General features: G+C 40.8%; 1 protein-coding gene and 1 pseudogene across 1 annotated transcript in view; one reads left to right on the forward strand and one right to left on the reverse strand.

Annotated features, from left to right (window-relative positions):
* The first annotated feature begins 1,281 nt into the window (after positions 1–1,281).
* LOC130887015 (galectin-1-like) lies at positions 1,282–1,671 on the forward strand (annotated as a pseudogene).
* A 2,997-nt stretch (positions 1,672–4,668) lies between these two features.
* The window catches only part of Lvrn (laeverin), a 52,542-nt gene continuing 36,012 nt past the window's right edge, over positions 4,669–21,198 (reverse strand). Inside the window, exons 16-20 of the mRNA XM_057789087.1 lie at positions 20,693–20,800; positions 19,676–19,849; positions 19,164–19,301; positions 9,986–10,061; positions 4,669–4,809 (exon numbers count right to left, since the gene is read on the reverse strand). Of these exons, the coding sequence (XP_057645070.1) occupies positions 4,669–4,809; positions 9,986–10,061; positions 19,164–19,301; positions 19,676–19,849; positions 20,693–20,800 (637 nt within the window). The remainder of the gene's footprint in view (positions 4,810–9,985; positions 10,062–19,163; positions 19,302–19,675; positions 19,850–20,692; positions 20,801–21,198) is intronic.

The following is a 21,198-nucleotide window of genomic DNA, read 5'->3' on the forward strand; positions in this document are numbered from 1 at the left end:
TGGGCCTTGACAATCAGCTTTGAATTCCACCACCACTTACCCGAAAACACAGCAGTTTTAAGAGCAGCATTACAATTGCCCCTTCTTAAGATTTACAATACCATACAAAAGGGTAAAAGTGTCAGGGATTCTTTGAGCCCATCTTAATGGAAATCTACGTCCTCCTGGTCAACAGAATGGAATCTAAGTTCTTCTTCTGACCTGGGGTGACCTGGGGTGAAACAGCACAGACACTTCTACTGCCCCTTAAGAGTTCATCCAACTTGGCCTGTCAGTCACCTGAGGAGACTAGCCCTCGAGAAAGTGGAATGGCTCAAAGACAAACTAAGTAGATGAGAAGAGTAATTACCCCTTAGTGAGCCATACACCTGTCCATCCCAGACGCCCCTCCCTCATTTAGTTGCTTGGCTATCTTTACTGCTAAGCCTGCCTACCTTCCTGAGTTCTAACTCAGAAAAGCACAACTTTTCAACCCCATTCCTTTTCTTTCTTTGATACCTCCCAATTCCTAAGTTCTCTTGTCTGGGCATCCGGATGTCCCCATTCTTCCTCTAAAGACAGCACCTTCACTTCCTCTCTCCACCACCGAACCTACCTGCTGTCACTGACCCTAACTCAAGAAGCCTGATTGTCTCTTTTCCATCTCTATCTCTTGTCAGCTGCTGAGTGTACAGCTTGCTAACTCTGATCATTTTCACTCAAAATCTAATAAAATGATATTCAAGATTCCTCCTGTGTCCTTTTCAATGAAACTAAACACACCGATTCCTCAGTAACATCGTCATCTTTAACCTTTCAACGTGAGGTTTGCTGGTGAGACACAACCATCTGCAGTGTTTGTTGGGAGCTGGTTTCAGGACCGCACAGAAACCAAATCCTTCCCGTGCTTAAGTCCATTGTGCAGAATAGCACAGTAGTTTCATCTACCCTGTGCGCTCTTTCTTATTATTTAAATTATCTATAGCTGTTGCCTGTAAAATGGAATTCCTCGGAGTAAGAGACAGCCTTTGGGTGGGGAAATGACAGTTTTATATACTATCGAGAAACTCAAAACCAGACACACCCTGATCTCAACTCTCCCAATTATGAATGTTATGTTTTCAAAAATGTGAGTGAAGTAAACCTCACATATTTATAAAAATAGCAAGTTTTGGACATGTTATAACAACATGAAATAGACTAAGACATGATTAGAGAACCAGATGACTTCAAGATGTCCTGAGTTCTCAGCCAGAGTCTTTGAACAGCTGGTACAGAGGATCCAGAAATCTTCTGTTAGTCATGACCAACAGTCTGGTCACCAGCAACCTGAATCCTAAACCTAGTGCCTCAGGGTTTGTGGAAAGGTGACCTCCAAAGCCAAGAGCTATGTGCTGAACCCCTGTAAAGGCAGCAATAATCTGAGCCTCCACATCGACTCTTTTCAATGCCCATGGGGACACCAATGCCATTGTGAGCAACAGCAAGCACACAGAGCCTAGGGCAGTGAGGAACCTGCCTTTCCCTTCTAGCCTGGGAGTGCCATGAATGGGTGCATCGGTTTCAGCTGTTATGACCTGACCATCAAGCTGCGAGATGGACCTCACATTCCCCAGCTACCTCAATACGGAGGCCATCAACAACATGGAAGCAGATGGTGACTTCGGGGTCAAGTGTGTGGCCTATGCGTGAAGCCTGTCAGCTGGCTCCCAGCCATCACTAGAGGCAGCTGCCCCTGCTCCCTAGGAGCCCCGCAAAGTCATTCTTGCATTTTTGTGGCTGCTCTATGGGATTCTATAGGATGTATAATTACAGTGCAAGTTAGATTCACAGCTCTGTCAAGTCCAGCAGGAGAGTTAGGACATTGGTTGAGGGGTGGAGACACTCTGAGATTTTGGTGTGAAGATTGAGCTGTGTCTGGGTTTTTTGCTTGTGTTTTCTTTTGCTTTTTATGCCCCTAGTATTTGTCTTAAAAGCTCCAGAATTCAAATCTCTTTGCTAAAACAAATGAACAGTGTATTAGTTTGATTTGTTTTTCGGATGGACCGGGGTGGGCACTGCCTAGCAGTGATAGGCTGAAGTGGTGAGAATCGTGTACGGCGCATGCTCAGTGTATCCTATGAGAACCGCAGAAGGCAGAGTCTTTCCTGGCTATTACATCACCTGCCAGCTGCATTGTGCCACTGGTGATTAGACAGGTCAAGACTCGTCTCTCAATTACTTTCTAAAATGAATGTATTTGCTCTAAACTCTGGGTTTAGCTGGTGGGGATGAAGGAGACTGTCATCTTGCGGCGAGATCGGAGCTGCCTCTTCTCGCTGACAGAGCATTCCTAGGAAGACCTCATAAAGGTCTTGAGATTTATCAACAGAATCCTGAGAAGCAGGAGTGTTAACACCTATGTTTATCTCAAGTGAGCTATGCTAAAATTAAGGGACCATTTCTGAGTGACGGTGTAATCAGTGCACAGGGTAGAAACCCCAGATGTCCTACAAATCCCATAGTTAGTGGCGCCAGTTCCCTCCTCTGGCGTGTACTTAAGAGCTCTCAGGTCCAGGACCCACCCTCTCATCAGAATGGCCACTTTCTTCAGGCTGAAAGCAGACGTGATGGCAGCATCTCATTCTGCTCGTTTAGGCGTGAGTGGAAGGGGAGAATGAGAGAAAGCCTTCGTCTCTGCTATTGTTTTCCCATAGAAATAGAAACGAAGACAATTAAAGTGTCGTGCAGCCCAAGATAGGAAGGGTTTGCACACTCACTCACACACACAGAAACACACACACACACACAAACACACGAGCACAATTAAAGACAAAATACTTTCTAAAAGAAATCAAAATAACTTTTATTCACCTGCTTAAATTTTCTCCGAAAGGAAGGTGGTAAGGGAGCGGCAAAGCCGTGGGACCTGGAGATGGCCGCCCAGCACAGGGGTTTCTGTTTGCATCCATTAAGTCGCATTAGTCACACGAATGTACCGCTCTATGCAAGGTGTTGTATAATTCAGTCTTCTGGGTTTATAGCTGTTCCTCACTGGTTGTGTGAGTTAGCATAGGCATTTCTATGGAGTAGAGGAAGTTGGGTCATTAGCACAGTGACTTGATGTGGCATTTGCCATAGATATAGGCAAAGCCTTCTCCAGAAAACTTAGGGGTATTTTAAATTTTAGTAATGTGAGATGTGACAAATTTCAAATAAGCATCTGGATGTGCAATGACTTATGTTTCTGTTTATGTAGTGCTCATTTTGAATACGTGCACGCCCTGTGACATGCACATGCATGAAGTCGCAGATCATGACCTATTTTTCTATCCATCCCTTTCCAGTTCTCTGTGCTGTTTACCAGTCCTGTCAACTCCTTGATTCCCGATGGTCTTCCTTTCTGTTCGTTCCCGGGATAGATAGTCTTTCCTGTGACTCCCTTCATTAATAAGCTCACACCAAACAAAATTCTAGGCTTCTAGTCTTGTCTGGAAGTTCTAAAGTCTTTTCATTGATGTTTGTTAATCTTTACAAAACTATTGTGAGGTAGATAGGAGAGAAGCGATTTTTGCCCTCATTCTGCAAAAATGCCAACAAAACGTAGAGGGAAAGGGGCTGGGATGAGATACACAGTGTCTGAAGCAGGAGCCGTGTGCTTCCTTGTCCTGTTTGCCATCGTGTGTAACAAAACTAAGCCCTTTGCATGTGTCATAGCCAGTGACTCTTGAAAGTCCAGTGCTTCATACTGCAAGTAGCTTCAGCTTGGCCAACAGAACTGGCTCTGCTGAGTGTGGTAAGAACTGTGTCCCGGCTTGACATTCGGTTCTTTTCATTTGGAGATTTTCCTGAGCCCAGAAGATTAGTCTGAAGGTGCTACTGTCCTCGACATCACTGTTTTCCCTCAGGGGCTCTGCCTAAAGAGCATCCATCCACAGGTGACTGCACAGAGCATCCAGGCAGAGCTTTCATTCCCTTCTGATCCTGAAGGCACTTTGCAGATTCTACAACCATTCATTCTTTTGTGACATTGTCTAAGAAAGTAACAGCCAGGTAGGCACCAATGTTGTAGGCACTTTAGGGGAGAGAATAGGAAAAGAAGACCATTATTATTATTATTACTATTTTGCTTTGGAGGCATTTGCTATGACTCTTAAAATTGTCCATGGCTCCTTTTACAGTCTTGGTTAGACTTGACATTCTTTGGTTGTGCTGTCTCCTAGTGACCTCATTATTTCTGGCTTCTCTTTCTTTACACTGCCATATTGTGGTCCTATCGTTCTTTGATTTTTAAACTAAATAAGGCGTAGAGTTATTTCAGGCCCGGATTTCCATCTGACTAGAATATATTCTCCATTAATGCCACTGATTTAATGCTCCACTGGCCTCCACATCAAAATGAGCGAGCCTTTCCTAGGTCAATCTGTTTTTGGTTGTTTGCTGTTGTTTTTGAAAGACACTTAAAATTGGTGACTTTATTGCTCCATGGGAAGTAGAAGTTTGCCCAGATCCATGGCAGTGTTGACAGAATCCTCAGCAATCACTGATCCTTGGGGCAAGGTGGGAAGACAGGAAGGACATGACTAAGTAGAAAAAACATAACTGAAGTAAAGAAGACATGCAGCTTTCCAGAGTCACTGAATATGGAAGACAGAACTGTGAGCAAACAAGATTATAAAATGCAAGAAGCATGCTACAAGTGGCCACAAATTATGTGTTTTTCCGAAGCCACTCAGCCATCCTGGCAATTCTCTTCTTGTTTTTCAGATTCTCCGTCTTTATTGCCTGTAATTTGGCGTGCGCCGCAATCTTCTGGTGCTCCTCCAACACGTTTCCCAGGAACCGCTGCAGCTACAAGGACAGAGACAACTGATCAGCGATACCAACCTTCTCACTGGTACAAAAGAAAACAGAGTTCACAGCAAAAAGCAAAATGACTTTGCGAAGAGGCAATGGCGGTTGGGAAGGAGTAGCGATGTAGACCTCCGTCATGTGTCTCTGGGGAAGCTGTGACCGAGACAGTGTGATTAAGACCATACTTCCCCAGCAGGATGAAATGTCAGCTGAATTGTCCATGAGGTAAGAACTTGGTCTTATTAATTTTTCTATTTCCGAAGTACATCATAGCTCTCAAAAAATAGTTACTGATTATGTTTTGGACATTGCCCAAGGTTTGTGAACAGAGACACAGTTCCTTTGGAATTTCAAAGGAACTTGGCAGCTTCCAGAGGTCAATACCGATGGACCTTATCTCTGCCTTCACAGATCTTATCCTTCATTTCTGCATGTTTCAGTAGATGGCATCATCTTTTATTTATCTGAATGAATAAACAATTCAGTAAAGTTTCAGAAAATTAATATGCAAACACCAGTACTGACCAGGTTGGAAAAATACCTCAGTTGGCCAGTTGTGAGCATGGGAATCTGAATTTAATTCCCTCATGAAAAGGTGGAGCATTGTAGCATTCTGGAGATGTGATTCAAGGGGCCAGGCTCCATGCCAAGCCGGCTGCCAAATTTGGCAGTGTTGTCCACGTGGATCCGGGTTTAGAGTCGTGAAGGATACACGTGCAGAGGGCTTATCCAGTCTTCCTCCATGGCTAAGGAAGGCCATGGAGGTCAGGCCTTCAATGTGTGGCTGGGACGACCCTGCGAGAAGTCTCCGAGAAGGCAAGAGACACTGAGAGGCCATTGTGTGAAGCTGTGGAACTGAGGCCTGGATTGCACTGGAGATTCTAAGAGATGAGAGGTGCCAGAGCCAAAGAGACCTTCAGACATGGAGTGAGCTAGGCCAAGGGTAAGAAGTGTGTTGTAGGCAGCAAAGCTGAAAGGGCATAGAGCTACAGAATTTGGAGCCTGCCCTGCCAGGTTACTGTTTTTCTTTGATCCAATATTTCTACACTATGTTCCAACTCCTTCCTTTTGTAATGAAACTACATATTCTGTGCCATTGTATGTCAGAATCACATAATTTGCCTCTTGGTTTTAGGACATTAAACTAAGAGAATGCCTTGAGTCTCTACTGAAAGACAATGGGGACTTTGGAAGTTGGACTAAATGCATTTTATATTATGGCACGACCAGGAGCCTGTGGGAACCAGGAAGTGGAATGTGGTGATTTAAATGAGAATGGCCCTCATAGGCTCATAAATTTGAATGTTTTGTCTCCAGTTGATAGAACTGTTTGGAAAGGATTAGATAGTGTGGTCTTGTTGGAGAACATGCGTCACTAGGGGTGGGCTTTAAGATTTTAAAAGTCCATGCCATTTCCTGATAGCTCTTTCTCTCTCTCTCTTTCTCTTTCTCTCTCTGTCTGTCTGTCTGTCTGTCTGTCTGTCTGTCTGTCTGCCTGTGCTTGTAGATTGAGATGTAAGCTCTCAGTTACTGCTTCAATGCCATACCTGCTGCCTGCTGCCATGCTTCCTGCTATGATAGTCATGGACTCCAATTCTCTGTAAGCAAGCCCCCAATAATGTCTTCTGTAGGTTGCCTTAGCCATGATGTCTTATCATGGCAACAGAAAAGTAACTAAGACAGAAGTAACAAAGGGAGTAGCTCTCGAAAAACAGAATTATAAAGACAAATTTATTAAGTATCCAGAACAGACTTTAGAACTCACATCTACTATACATAAAACTTTTTACAACTTGTGAAAAAAAAGGAAAACAATAATACTGGGTTGTTGCTTTTAGCATCTCTGGATAAACTGACAAAGGAAAGAATGAGTTTTATGATAAAAATTTGCCAACTTCTTGTATCTTATGATACAGTGATAAAGGAAAAGAATAAGCTCTGTGATCAAATTAACCAACTTATAGCAACCCTGGATATAGATAAACATAAATTCATTGCTATAGTTGACTGGCTCCAGATGCACAGATCAGTCTGAAAGTTGCTAAGCATGCCCTGGAAGAGAATCTTCTCTCCAGCAGCCATAGAACTCAGGTGGCAGAAAAATCAAACCAAAACCCTCGTTATATAATTGGCCGAATCACAACAAAAATTCAGTCTGGGGAGGTATCAGTAATTAAAGTAAGGGCATTGATTGGTAAGGAATAGGGCTCTATAGCCTGGGATGGAGATGTGAGAGGGATCTACTGAGGCTGAGGACTCTGAACTTCAGATTCTGAAAGGTTTATCTCACCCAAGGAAACAATCTCTCCACTCTTAGCAGAGGATGCATTTCCACTCCTTAGTTCTGTAATGTTGACTTTGCCACCTTTGTCCTAGGAAATGAATCCTTATTATATGCCCAACCAGGAGTAATTGTCCCTGATGGAGATGCCAGACAAGATGATAATTCTGATAATTCTCTCGGGGACCTCAAATAGTGGCCTCTATACCTATAACCACTCACCCATAAGTGGATACAATCTGTAAAGCAAAGGATAGTGAGCCTATAGTCTATGACCCCAGAGAAGCTAAGTAATAAGGAGACCCCTAAGAGAAACATACATAGATCCCCCTGGGATGGGAAATAGACAAGATCTCCTGAGAAAATTGAGAGCATGGTATAGGGGGAAAAGGAAGGCAGAAGGGGAGAAGGGGAGAAGTAGAGGGGGGAGGACAACTGGAGGGAACAGGATGGTTGAGATGGGGGAAGGACAGAGATGGAGAGCAAGGAAAGAGATTTCTTCATTGAGGGAGCCATTGTAGAGCTAGCAAGGCACCTGGCATTCCACAGCCAGAGGAGTGTGACCGTGGGCCGACATTCACAGAACTCACTGGTCTCACCATGCTCCCTGTGATTTTGAAGCAGCTGATCTAATTGGGCAATGAGACGGGCTTTTGAAGACACAATTACAACACCAATTAGGTGGCGGTATCCTGGAGGGCTGGGCCAAGATGCTCCAGATGCCAGTGTATGCTTTTCAATATATGGCATGATTTCTCCCATAGTCAATATGTACGGCACAGAAACCAAGGACTGGTAAAGGGACTAGTTCATTCACTGTCACCCTACTGGTTCACTAGGGGCATTTTTCCTTCCTTAAATTCTGCTGACATAGAAGTTTTGGTTCCAGATGGAAGAACACTGCTGCCTGGAGACACAATAAGCATTCCTTTGAAATGGAAGCTTAGACTTCCCCACTTTGACCTTCTGATGCCCTTAAGCCAACAGGCAAAGAAAGAAATAACAGTGTTAGGAGTAATCAATCCAGACTACTAATTGGATTCTGCACAATGGAGGTGAGGAAGATTATGTCTGGAGTACAAGAGATCCTGTAGGGCAGTGGTTCTCAACCTTCCTAATGCTGTGACCCTTTAATATAGTTCCCCATGTTGGGATGTACTGGGTGGTTTTGTGTGTCCGCTTGGCACAAGCTAGAGTCATCAGAGGAAGGAGTCTCAGCTGAGGAAATACCTCCTTGAGATCCAGCTATAAGGCATTTTCTCATTTAGTGATCAATGGGGGAGGGCCCAGCCCATGGTGGGTGGTGCCATTGCTGGGCTCCTGGTCCTGGCCTCTATTAGAAAGTAGGCTGAACAAGCCAAGAAGAGCAAGTCAATAAACAGCTGCCCTCCATAGCCTCTGCATCAGCTCCTGCCTCCAGCATCCTGCTCTGTGTGAGTTCCAGTCCTGACTCCCTTCAGTGATGAACAGCAATGTAGAAGTGTAAGCTGAATAAACCCTTTCCTCCCCAGCTTGCCTTATAGTCATGGTGCTTCGTTATAGGAACAGAAACCCTAACAAAAACATATGGTGATCCCCAGTAATAAAATCATTTCATTGCTACTTTATAACTGTTTTTGGTACTCTTATAAGTTGTAATATAAATATCTAACATGAACGATCTGACATGTGGCCCCAAAGAGGTCTCAACTCACACAATGAGAACTGCTACTTTAGGACATCTCTTGATGTTATCATTCTTATGATTAAAGTCCAAGGAAAATGACAGTAAACCAATCTAGGCAGGATGACAAAGGTCCTAGACCCTTCAGGAATGAAGGTATAGGTTACTCCTCCAGAAGAAGAGCTAAGATCTACAGAAGTGAGGGTGGAGGAAATAAAAAATGGGTGTTAGAGGAAGGTAGTTATAAACACTTGCTAAGGACATGTGACTAGTTGCAAAAAATTATAATTGATTTGAGTGTTTCTGTCCTATTTGATAAGAATGTGTTATGCATACACATATATATGTATGATATTTGTGTTTTCTTTCCTCTGTGGTTTTATCATGTAGTGTAATACCAATTGAGGTACTAACAGTGGTTGTATTTAAGTTATAAGACACTAAAAGTGACATTTCCACATATTATCAAATATATAATATATTTGTGGTTGTACATGGGATAGTTATATCACATTAGACATAATTATGACTTGGTTATTGCTTCTACTTAGGAATTAAGTATGACAAAGAAGATATTGTTTGTCAAGTTGACAAAAAATGGACATATAATGTCTAATTTGGTTGTCAACCTGATTACATCTGGAATTAACTAAAATCCAAGTAGCTGGGCACTCCTTATGAAGAATTTTTCATGGTTGAATTATTAAAGATCCACCTTAAACCTGGGCCACACCTTCTGGTTGGCAGGCCACATGGAAGGGCACGGAAGAGGGAAGATTTTACTTTCTGCCTGCTTGTCCTCATTCTCACTGTCAAGCTCAGCATTCTGGTACTAAGACATTTCTTCTCTAGTGTTAGAACATGCTTCTTCAGGAGTGCAGCATAAACTGAAACCTGACAGTTCTCTAGGACATTCTTGGGACTCCAGCGCTAGATTGTGACTGCTGAGACATCTAGCTTTGTGGCCTGAACAGCTAGCTATGGGACCCTTGATCTTTCCATTAGGAGCCAGCCAGAGATGGACCACTTGGTCTACAGCTTGTAAGCCACTCTAATAAATTCCTTTTGTGTGTGTGTGAGGGGGGGAGGAAGAAAAAAAGAGAGAAAATGTAAAATTCAATCAGTTCTGTTCCTGTAGAGAAACCAGGCTAATGCAATACCAATAGCACTAACAAAGCATGGAGTGAGATGGTTCAGATAAGTGTATGATTTTTAATTTCAGTACTTACCTCCATAATCTGTAGGTCTGTATTTACAGTCCTCCCTATGACCCACACCAGAGCATCTACTGATTCTGGTCCATACCTGTGAAGCAGTGAGGTGCCCGTCAGAGTACAATACTGCCTGGCAACGAAGCTGCATGTTCAGCAATAGACAAATAGTACACATGTAGCTTCATCAAGATCACCCTCACAAATCAAAGTGAACATGTATGAACTTGTTCAACTTCACCTTAAAGTAGAAAATCTACTAGAGAACTAGAAACACTAAAGAAACATTTATACTGTGCAACAAAACTCGCAGTTTTATTTAAATATTAGTATAATTATTAAAGCAACAATTATATGCATCTATTCGATAAGCAGTTCGAATTCATATCCAGTGTCTCAAAGCAAGAAACTTTACAAGCATGTAAATAAATAAGTAAATTATGGCCCCTCCAGAAATGATAGAAAATGTGGAATAAATTTCAAAACCACTGACTAAATTGCCCTGTGGTATATTTAGAGTGTGGTGCTTTGTTTGTTTGTTTGTTTGTTTGGCATGTTCATTTCTACCTTCTGAGTCTCAAGATGTTTCAGTACCATGATTGTTCCAACTCCATTTAGGAAGCAAAAATTGTCAAGAGTTTCAAGGAAAGAACAGATACATACCGGTACAAAGTACTGCTGTAGCATGGGGAAAAAAGAAGTTTTGGATGAATTAAAAAGAAATCAAAATTGAAATAGGATTATTATAGTGGACTGAGCAAGAAATAGTCAAGTTGCTTTGGTAGTTAATATGCATAACTGACTTACTTAAAAACGGTAATTATGAATTTTCAAATTATAAGAGTTATTGTAAGAGTTAGTTATCTACAGAAATCTGAGTGAGAGGGAACTAGCACCTTAACCTCTCCAAGTCCTAGACATAATGAAAGCTGAAGCTCCCTGAGTTAGCAGGACCCTGTGTGCAATTCAGGCGAGCAAAGCTGGTACTGTGGGCCAGGAGAGCAGCTCTCAGCTCTCCATTCTAATTATCCAACTTTATGAGACAATACAGGAGTCAAGTTTCCGAACAGGAAATCTGTCTCCTGAACTAAAGATGTGACTTCTCTACCAGACATGGGAGAAAGCAGACATCAAGAGGTAGGAGTGAGGGAGCAGGCCTGAGGCAGCAAACTCCACAGGAGCAGGACTGAGCCAGCGACCAAGGCCGGAGCAGGCCTGAGACAATGAATTCCACAGGAGGAAGACTGAGCTAGTGACATAGGCTGAAGCAGGCCTGAGACAGGAAACTCTACAGGAGCAGGAGCAGATCCAGACCAGGGACATTTATGAAAACAGGACTGAGTCAGTGACATAGGCCAGAGCAGGCCTGAGACAGAAAACTCCACAGGAGCAGGATTTAGCCAGCAACCTAGGCTAGAGCATCCCTGAGACAGTGAATTACACAAGAGCAGGAGTGGACACAGACTAGGGATATTTATGGAAACAGGACTGAGCCAGTGACCTAGGCCAGAACAGGCCTGAGACAGTTCTGCTCCACTCATAAGTGGCTTTTAGACATAAAGCAAAGAAAACCAGCTTACAAATCACAATCCCAGAGAACCTAGACTGAGGACCCTAAGAGAGACCTACATGGATCTAATCTATATGAGAAGTAGAAAAAGACAAGATCTCCTAAGTAAGTTGGGAGCATGGGGACCATGGGAGAGGGTTGAAGGGGATGGGAGAGACAGGGAGGGGAGCAGAAAAAAATGTAGAGCTCAATAAGATAAATAAAAAAGAAACTCCAAATAAAAGCATAAATAAATTACAAAATAAGAGGTAGGATTGAGAACCACCCTGGTGGCTATGTCGTGTGGGCAGGCTCAGTAGAGCTGGTCCTGCCCCTTACTGGCTCACAGCAAAAATCAGGGGTGAGTTTTCTACCACCCTGAGGATTTGGCGAGGTGTGGGAGCAGCTGCTGGAATCCCTAGGTTATCCCACTTCTTATTTACCAACTTCAGGAACTGTTTTTGAGTAATACATGGTTTATTGCTCTTGCTTGGGAGAATGTTCTCTTGCAATATTGCTGATCAAAACATATACAGTATAAATGGTGTATTCTTACCAGTTTCCAACATATTCTAATTATTATGAAGATAAAAACCAATGCATGCCAACATAGTTTTCTTATTTACTTATTTTCAGACAAGGTCCCACTATTTAGCCCTCACCGTCCTAGAAATTGCCTCAGATTCACAGATATCTGTCTGCCTCTGCCTCCCACATGCTGGGATTAAAGTTGTACACCCCCATACCTAAAAAAGGAACTAGGAACACTGAGTTAACATGTGTTCATGAGTGCATGAGACAATGAACAAACATATCCAGGACCCTTACATGCCTGGCTCAAGAGTAATGCATGCATGTTTGTACATAGGTTATGATAATCATTTGCTAAAAACAGAAAACATAGGCTAAAGGTGGTATTATAAAGTGACTATCCACCATAAATGTTGAAAACAACACATTGATATTGCTTGATATACAATGTCTATAATGCTATTTGTTATTTGAGTCTGTTGGAATCAGTGACTTAATCCCTTGTAAAACTCCGTTAAAGATTTCTGTAAAGAATTCCTCATCCTTTCCTCCATTTGATGCTTTCTGTGCTGCTCAATAAATATAGGCAAAAGCCATTTGTTAGGGACAGACACACACACTCAGACAAGACAGACACACTAGGACAAGAGCAGACACAAGGGCAGATTCACAAGACAGCATACAGGCAGGCACAGATTAAGTCTTATTCAATAGACAGAATAAAAGATGCAAATGAGGAATTGTAGGCATAAGTCATAAAACAATCCCACACCAGTTTGGAATTATGATTAATAAAAGGGTTACTCATTTAAGGGGAAAACTTATAGATCACTGTCCTAGACAACAGCCCTCTGAGTAACCAGGAACAGAGTCTAATAGCCGGAAGTGGAGCCTGAAGCAAGAGAGAGAGAGCAGGGCTACCGCTGCTTTTTAAAGTAAAAGAGGCCATGCCCAAGTGGCTGGTATCTTAAAGGCTATTGGCTGAAGGAGTGGAAGGAGCTCCCACAGCACCTCCCCCTTTTGTTTAAGTAAGAGAGTTCCCAACCCAATACAAAACAATATACACTAGGAACAGATATCAAGTATAAGATTAGAATTACAATCAGCATAAACAATATTAAGCAAGGAACATATGCTAAATGTTTTAATAAATATTCTATCCTAAGGAGTCTAAGTTTTGTATTGGAAATGGCTTAGCTACATCATAAGGGGATGGTAAGTACGACTATCTAATCTTCAACCCCATCAAAGGCCTGAGAAGGGAGATAATATTACTTGAGCAGGCAGGAAGTACAATCAAGTAGCTTCCAAAGTGAGCAATATATGACAGAGACAATTAGCTACCTGAGCAATCACCTGAAGTCTCATTTTGCAATGTTGAAGCAACCAACTTTGGCTATGGCTTAGTGCAACTGACAGACCATTTTCAGAGGCAGGAAATTTTTAAAAAACCATTTTATCCTGTCTTGGCAAGATTTGACAGTCCTGCTTATCCATTTCCAGATATCATGTAACTTGTCTGTGGTTAAGGCATTGTCAGTTCCTTGCCCATAGGCCAGTTTTGCCAAGAAGAAAACAAGCGCCAAGTGGAGTGCCTTTGGTGTTCAACATTCTTTTTGGAATAGATTGGTGCTGTCAGAAGCAGTCACGTCTCATGTCAACAAAACCCTAAGCTATTTAAATGCCATTTTCCACAGACCCTTGAAGTGGTTGAAGATTACCTATCTAGACAGAATACAATTTCTATGTATTTAAAGAACCTAATTGATCTAACTATGTACAGCAAGCATGAACAACTATTGACCTATAATAATTAATACCTATATAACTTAAAGACTAAAACTTCATGTCAGAGTATTAAATAACCTGTAAACAAATGTGCAACAAGTGAGGAAAATGATCTCAAAATGTAAACAATATATAAGTATCTTGATCAGAGGTAGGAGTAATATATAATGCAATATGAAAATATATCCTAAAAGTTGTATCAATATCAAAATGTCCTAACCAGAGATAACATATATATATATATACAATCTGACAAAATAACTTTGTATAGGTGTACAAATAATGTAAACAAAAGTAACAAATATAATTTGAACTTGTATCAATATACAGAAACTATACCAATGTAAATTATCCATGAATAATAGCTCACAAGTATTCAATCTATTACCTACTATTACTATCCCCTCCTTTTTTTTTTAACAAACATAGTTTTCACCTCAACCCTCTATCTAATAAAAATAATAATAAACAACCCCTAAACAGTGTTCCCAACCCTATAGACCAACATTTTTGGGATGGGGCGTCATCTTCTAGAATTGCACTGCATAGGTGCTGCACTATGACGGGGATTTAAAAACCACTCAGGAAAGAGCAAACCAGGCAGGCAGAGACTGTTTGGGCCCATGGAACCCAGGAGGTGTGGAGTTTAAATCCTCGTGGTACCAGGTGTAGACGTACAACACCAAACAATCCCACACCAGTTTGGAATTATGATTAATAAAAAGGTTATTTATTTAAGGAGAAAACTTAAAGATCACTGTCCTAGACAACAGCACTCTGAGTGACCAGGAATAGAGTCTAGTAGCAGGAAGCAGAAGCAGAAGTGGAGAGAAAGCATGGCTATCTCTGCTTTTTAAAGCAAAAGAGACCACGCCCAAGTGGGCTGGTATCTGAAAGGCTATTGGCTGAAGGAGTGGAAAGAGCTCCTGCAGCAAGGAATCAAATGTGGGCTCACTCTTGGTTACAGGACACCAAGAGGAAGGCTTTGATTTCTTTCCTTAATATGACACTGATGTATTCCTGGTAACTCTGAGTTTGTCCTTGACACATTCAAATTAACTGCACTGTTAGCTTACTAAAGGAAACCTTAGGCTTTATCAAACACAATTGCTGCCATTTTGTAGAGAACAAACGAAAGCCTCAATGTCAATTAGTAGACAATGGACAGACCAGTTGCAGTTTGAGGTGACAGAGGTGGATAGCATTGTTTCTCATAGCTCTCTTTCCCCTGGGAAGCAGGTCTACGAGCAAATGTACTTCACAGGCACTGGTGTATTTGTGACTAGGCTCAGAAGGGCTGTGCCTCTAAGATATTAGGAAGTTACAATGGTAGAAAACATGGGTTTCTTTCTTGGAAACTTTATTATGCTAAAATAAATGGTAAGTTTATAAAACTAAAATAATGGATTGTAAAAAATGTTTGAAGCTGTGCCTTTTGAATCTGTTTTGTCATGAAGATCAGTGATATAGTCATGCTCAATGCAGACTATAACTTCAATAAGCCATAGATATTCTGATGTGTAAAGAGCTAAGTAAATGTTCTTATGTCATTTAAGTATATGTGTTTTTTAATTTGAACTTCTGCTTTCAACAATACATAAATTTTACTGTTTATTCAGACAAAATATTAGCAAAATTGAACAACTCTCCTAATATAAATCAAACCATAAAAATAAATGTATTCAATTACATTTGTTTTTAAATTAAAGCAAATTTAATTGAATATAAAATACTCTTTGTAGTAGAATGTGCAAAATGAGTGAAATAAATTCAATTTACCGTAAATATAGCATCTTCTATGAATTTAGTGTTCTCTGGAATAAAATATAGAAGTAATGACGCCACAATTAAAAGTTACTGCACTAATAATCCTAAAAACTTCATGAAGATAGTAAGACCCATTTAGAAGTTTATTTTTAGGGATTCCTTCTATGATTGTATTTAATGTGCTTATATAGGTAAATTAAATCAATTGTGAGACAATTGACTCTTTTGAGAGTAGAATTTAAGCCTTAGTAGGAAATTGCCACCATTTCCCTGTTCTCCAAAGGCAAGAAAAATTCTGAGAAATAAAAATGAGATGTGAAGCCACTGAAATTAAAATCAGCCTTTCCCATTATTAAGGCCCTTGAGGTAGGGCACAGACTCAGTGCAGAAAAAAGTTGCACAAGTACCCAAGAAATATCATTGTATGTCTCTCCCTGGTTTCTGCTACTCTTGACATCGCTATGGCACATGTGGCTGAATAGCTGAGCCGAGCACCCTTGGATTTTGACGTGAGAAATCTGTTTGGCTAGAAACAAGCTCTCATGGTTTATTTTCCAGTTTAGCGACGTCACTGGCTGAGGAGGTGCCAATGTGAGGACAGCATCACAGCAGGACACAAGCTCGCTCCATGGTCCAGGTGACACTGTATATTTATTTCAGGACTTAGTGAGTTGTTTAATGCCATTTTAAGTTTTAATTTGCACTCAGTCTTTGCGCAAAACAAAATGATGGAGGGACTAGTTTGGTTTCATCAGTGTTACCCCACTGACTTCTGTACCATAATGGAAATGTTCTTTAGCTAGGCTGTCCAATATGGTTAGCCTCTCGTCACACTGGATACTTCAAACAGGGATAATAGAACTGAGAGCGAATTTAAACCTTTAAAAATGTTGATTAATGTAAATTGAAATATCTACATGTTAGCTAGTGGCTATGAGATCGAGCAAGACAGTCTTATGTAGTTTGTTGCTTGTTTGTTGTTTGTTAGGGTCTTAACATTGTAGCCCAGACTGGCTTGGAATTCATTATGTAGCTGTATCAAGTTTGCTGTGAAGTCATGACAATCCTCCTGTTTCAGCCCCCAAGTGCTGGGAATAGAGAACGAGATTCCATACTCAATTCAGTTTTATATAATTTTTGAGACAGTAACAATTGAGCCCATGTTAAACTTTGCTTGAGTCATTTGTGATATATATAATCTCTATATAGAAAAAATATATATATTTATACCGAGTATATATGTGTATATATACATACATATATATACACATACATACACACACACACACACACATATATGAACAGTTCAGTCCAACATGCTACTTTTATGTATGTTTTCAGAGCTGATGGTTTGGCACTGGACGACCAACTGGTGTACTCTTCCTTGGGAGGGCCACCTCTCCTGCTTCTAACCTCCTCAGTTGTCTATAGTTCTTTGTGCAGGACTGAGGCCTCATGGGATTTTCTTTTCTCAGTTTGGCATGTCTCTTGGTGCCATCTTAGTGGCCACAAGAGAAGTTAGAAGGAAGCTGTGGAGGAAAAGCTAAGGCCTGGCTGCATTAAGTGACTTTAAGGAAGCTCAGCAAGGCGAACGATAGGTCCGCAGACCAGGCAGAGTCCCATCAGGGAGCCCTAGGATGGGCCTGAGGACAGCAGGGAGTAACAGACAGGCCTGTGAGGCTTGATCTCTGAAACCATATACAAAAAGGAGAGGTGTGTATGTAATCTCAACTTAAAATTCAACTTCTACCTTCCCAGTAGGGGGACTGTTAAGTAAGAAGGGGATGATCTTTAATGATTAACAATAGAAAACATAACTCATTCCCCAATCTGAGGGATCTTAGAAAATGTAAGTAGAAAATTCATGTGCTCTGCTAACACAATAAACCAAGATTTATATAACCTTAAACAAAAGATAGGAAGAGTAGGTTTTTTTTGGTTTGTTTTTTTTTTTTTTTTTTTTTTTTTTTTGGTTTTTCGAGACAGGGTTTCTCTGTAGCTTTGGTGCCCATCCCGGAACTAGTTCTTGTAGACCAGACTGGCCTCGAACTCCCAGAGTTCCACCTGCCTCTGCCTCCCGAGTGCTGGGATTAAAGGCGTGCACCATCACCGCCCGGCTGGAAGAGTAGTTTTATAACGTAAGTATAATATGCATATTTCTATGATGAGCTAAAGAAATAGTGTAATATAAATGAGTTTCATCTCATAACTTTAAATTTTTTAATGCAGAAAACCTCATCCCTTTTCATGTTCTAAAGGTGTTCAATAGGTATTTATAAAACATCCATTTCTTTGTTCTATGAGATATCCATGCACATCTATGGCCTTCAGTACTTATATTCTTGCTATCTGGGCATGGTGGGCACACGGTCACATGGGTGTATTTCTAGTACTTTGGAAGGTTGAAGACTTAAGTTTTCAGCTACATAGTGAATTCAAGGGCTTGGGCTTACATAAGACCCTGTTTTGAAAACAAACAAACAAAAATTTATGAATATGTTTTTATTCTGAAGGTATAAACTTCTTTGCTAAAGGTGTTCTCTAATTTTTCAGCTTCTTGGCCCTTACCCATGTTTTATCTGCTAAATCGATAGTGTCTAAGTACCAGTAGAAACTATTAATTTTTATCTTTTAAAAATATATGGCTATGTGGTGTTCTAGAAGCAGCATCCATCAAGGACATGCTCTCTGATTCTTACATGCTAAGATATATTTTGCTGAACAGAAGAAGACCTAGGAAACAAGATCTAATCCTAAGGGTTAAGAACTGTAAAAACTTAGTAATACAGAATCCAGATAAAGACAAGAACTCTAAGCAACATTCAGGTTAATGTTGTGATAGTGTTTCATAAAGCCATGTGATAGGCTTCATGAAATACATGAGCGGATGGTGTATGCTCATACCAACACTATGGCTCACTCAAATTAGTGTTTCTTAAGGAAATTTCTTGATGTGTATAATGAGGAAAGTGAGATAGATAATAACATATGCAAGTCCATTTTCATATAGAAAGCCAAAATTAAGGGTAAGTGATCTTTTATGCTTTCTAGATTGTGGTGAGACAAAATACAGGAAAAAAATCGTCACTTTTTTCATTGAGTGAAAGAACTTTTGTGACATAGCCAGACTGAAGGTGACTTCTCCCTAGTCAGTGACTGAGGGTACCTTGAAAAATGGCCGCAGCCTATAATGTTTGGGATGTTCATTGGACCTCACTGACCAACATTTGGAAAAGAGATCAATCATACCTGGCACTGGACTCTTTGTTTGCTAGCCTATGGTGTCTGGAAGGAGCCTTGCTTCCCCTTTATGGAAAGGCCTACATCCAAGCGCATCCTGGCAGCACTGAGTGGATTAAATGGGCTAACAACAAAAAAGAACACACGACGTGGAAAAATGTGGGTGGGCAGGGAACGGGTCTGATCAAAACACATCTTACACATGCTTGAAATTTTCAAACAATAAAAAAATTCTTATCCAAACTGTATTCTCTGATCAAAATAGGAAAAAAGGAAACAGTTAATGACCGAAATGAAACTGAGTCTCGGGTTCCTTCTTACCTTTCACTCACAGCTGGCCAGTTGTTGAGTAGAAAGTCCTTGGCAACGTACTGGCCAACTTCAGATGCTGCCACAGCTTCTATTACATTTGTTTCATTAAAAGGATTTGGATTCACAGTGACGACATACTCCATGAATCTACAAGAGTCCAATTATAAAATATAAACAAGCTTTAAAAAGCTTTGAAAAGCTCAAGGTTCTGCTGGATGGTTGTGGTGCACGCCTTTAATCTCTGCACTCAGGAGGCACAGGCAGGAGGATCTCTGTGAGTTCAAGGCCAGCCTGATCTACAGAGCAAGTTCCAGGACAACCCAGAGTTATTCAGTAAAACCCTATCTCAAAAACCCAAAAAATAAATAAGTAAGTAAGTAAATAAATAAATATAAAAAGCTCATGGTTCTAAGTTAATAATGTACAAATATGACAAATATGTTTGTTTCCTTTTTCCTCTCTTTTGAAATATGAATTACGTTTCTCCAGCAAGAGTGTGTACGGTAAATTGATCATCTCACCTGTTAAGTATCCAGGGCTCTTTACTGCAGCTCATTGCAGGAATGAGACGGCTCCCTCTCTCTTCTTTTTCCTTAGTTATATTGACGTAAAAACTAAACAGAAAGTCCCACTCCTTGACACTACCCAAAGCAATGCCATTGCATAGAGCCACTCTTTGAATTGGATGAGGTATTCTGGAAGGCATAACAGGAGAAGGCATTCCCTGTGGTAGCTCAGGACCACACTTATCCAAGTAGCCACATATTCAGATGCAGACATTTAGTAAAGTTACTTGATACCTGTGCCATAAAGATTAAAGAGCTAAAGGAGCAAGTGGGGGAGCTATCATTAGCATTATGATAAGAAAAGGTCATTTGTTTAGCAGAGTGGTTGAGTTTTCAAAGAAGTAAATTATAATAGCGCAGCACACATTAATAAAGTAGATTGGTCTTGGCTTTCTTTATCACATTGCCTTAGAGTCCTTCTGAGGTGGTAAATGAAAGGCAATAAAGTCCCAAACACCAGAGTCTCTGTTCTTAATGAGACTGCTGACTCAGATGGGAGGCTCCGACATGTCCACAGATAAAACATTACCAAACAACCCTAAAGAGGAACCTATTAAGACGTAAAACCAGCCCTGCCAAACTGTAAGTGCTTAGTAGAAGAATAATCCATCAGCAGCCAAAGGCCTCAGTCTCAAGTCACTACTGAATGAGTCCTAATCTGTAGTTACACTCAGACCTAATTTAGATCATCTCTTTTCACTTGGGAGGCAGATGAAACAGATCTCTGTGAGTTGGAGGCCAGCCTGGTCTACAGAGCGAGTTCCAGGACAGCCAGGGCTACACAGAGAAACCCTGTCTCGAAAAACAAACAAACCAACAGTAATTTTTTTTCCAGGAAAAGGTGTCTGAAAAGGAATTGAAGAAGCTCAACCAAGTGCAAGCAAAAACGATCACTCCCAACTATCAGCACCACCACCAGGGTAGAGACACTGCGGGCACTGGGAGCAAGGAGATCGACACTGTAGCCCTTACCCAATCTCTGGGTCGGCCATCCATTTTTTGAAGAGCTCTTTGGACAGCTGGAGACAGTCTTCAAGACCCAACCAACAGGCAGTTTCAAAAACTTTTTCCACTGATAATCTTGAAGGAAAAGACAAAGCAAAGCTGTTAATTTTGAAGTATCACCCTCATTTTCTCTGCTTCTAAGAGTGTGACAATGAGAACTTTAAAATATCCTCAAGCAACACTGAGTTTTTCTCTTTTAAAAAAATAGCTTTTATAATGATGAACTTATTAAAGATTCATAAAAAACATTTTCAGAGAATTTTTGGGCACCAGAAGAGCTCCTAACAAATAGTATCTTTTAAAATTAGGAATAAATTACTACTCTCACTCATCTTCCTCAAAGATGCATGGGTGTGCACATACTCCCCGCCTGCTGTCAATTTTCTTTCCCCTCTTTTACAATAATCCCTTTATGGATTAAAAACATCTGTAGCCTATCTGATCTAAGATATTGAAAAGTTTTCTTTCTGATC

The sequence above is a fragment of the Chionomys nivalis genome, chromosome 14 (assembly GCF_950005125.1).
Source record: "Chionomys nivalis chromosome 14, mChiNiv1.1, whole genome shotgun sequence".
Taxonomy (NCBI): Eukaryota; Metazoa; Chordata; class Mammalia; order Rodentia; family Cricetidae; genus Chionomys; species Chionomys nivalis.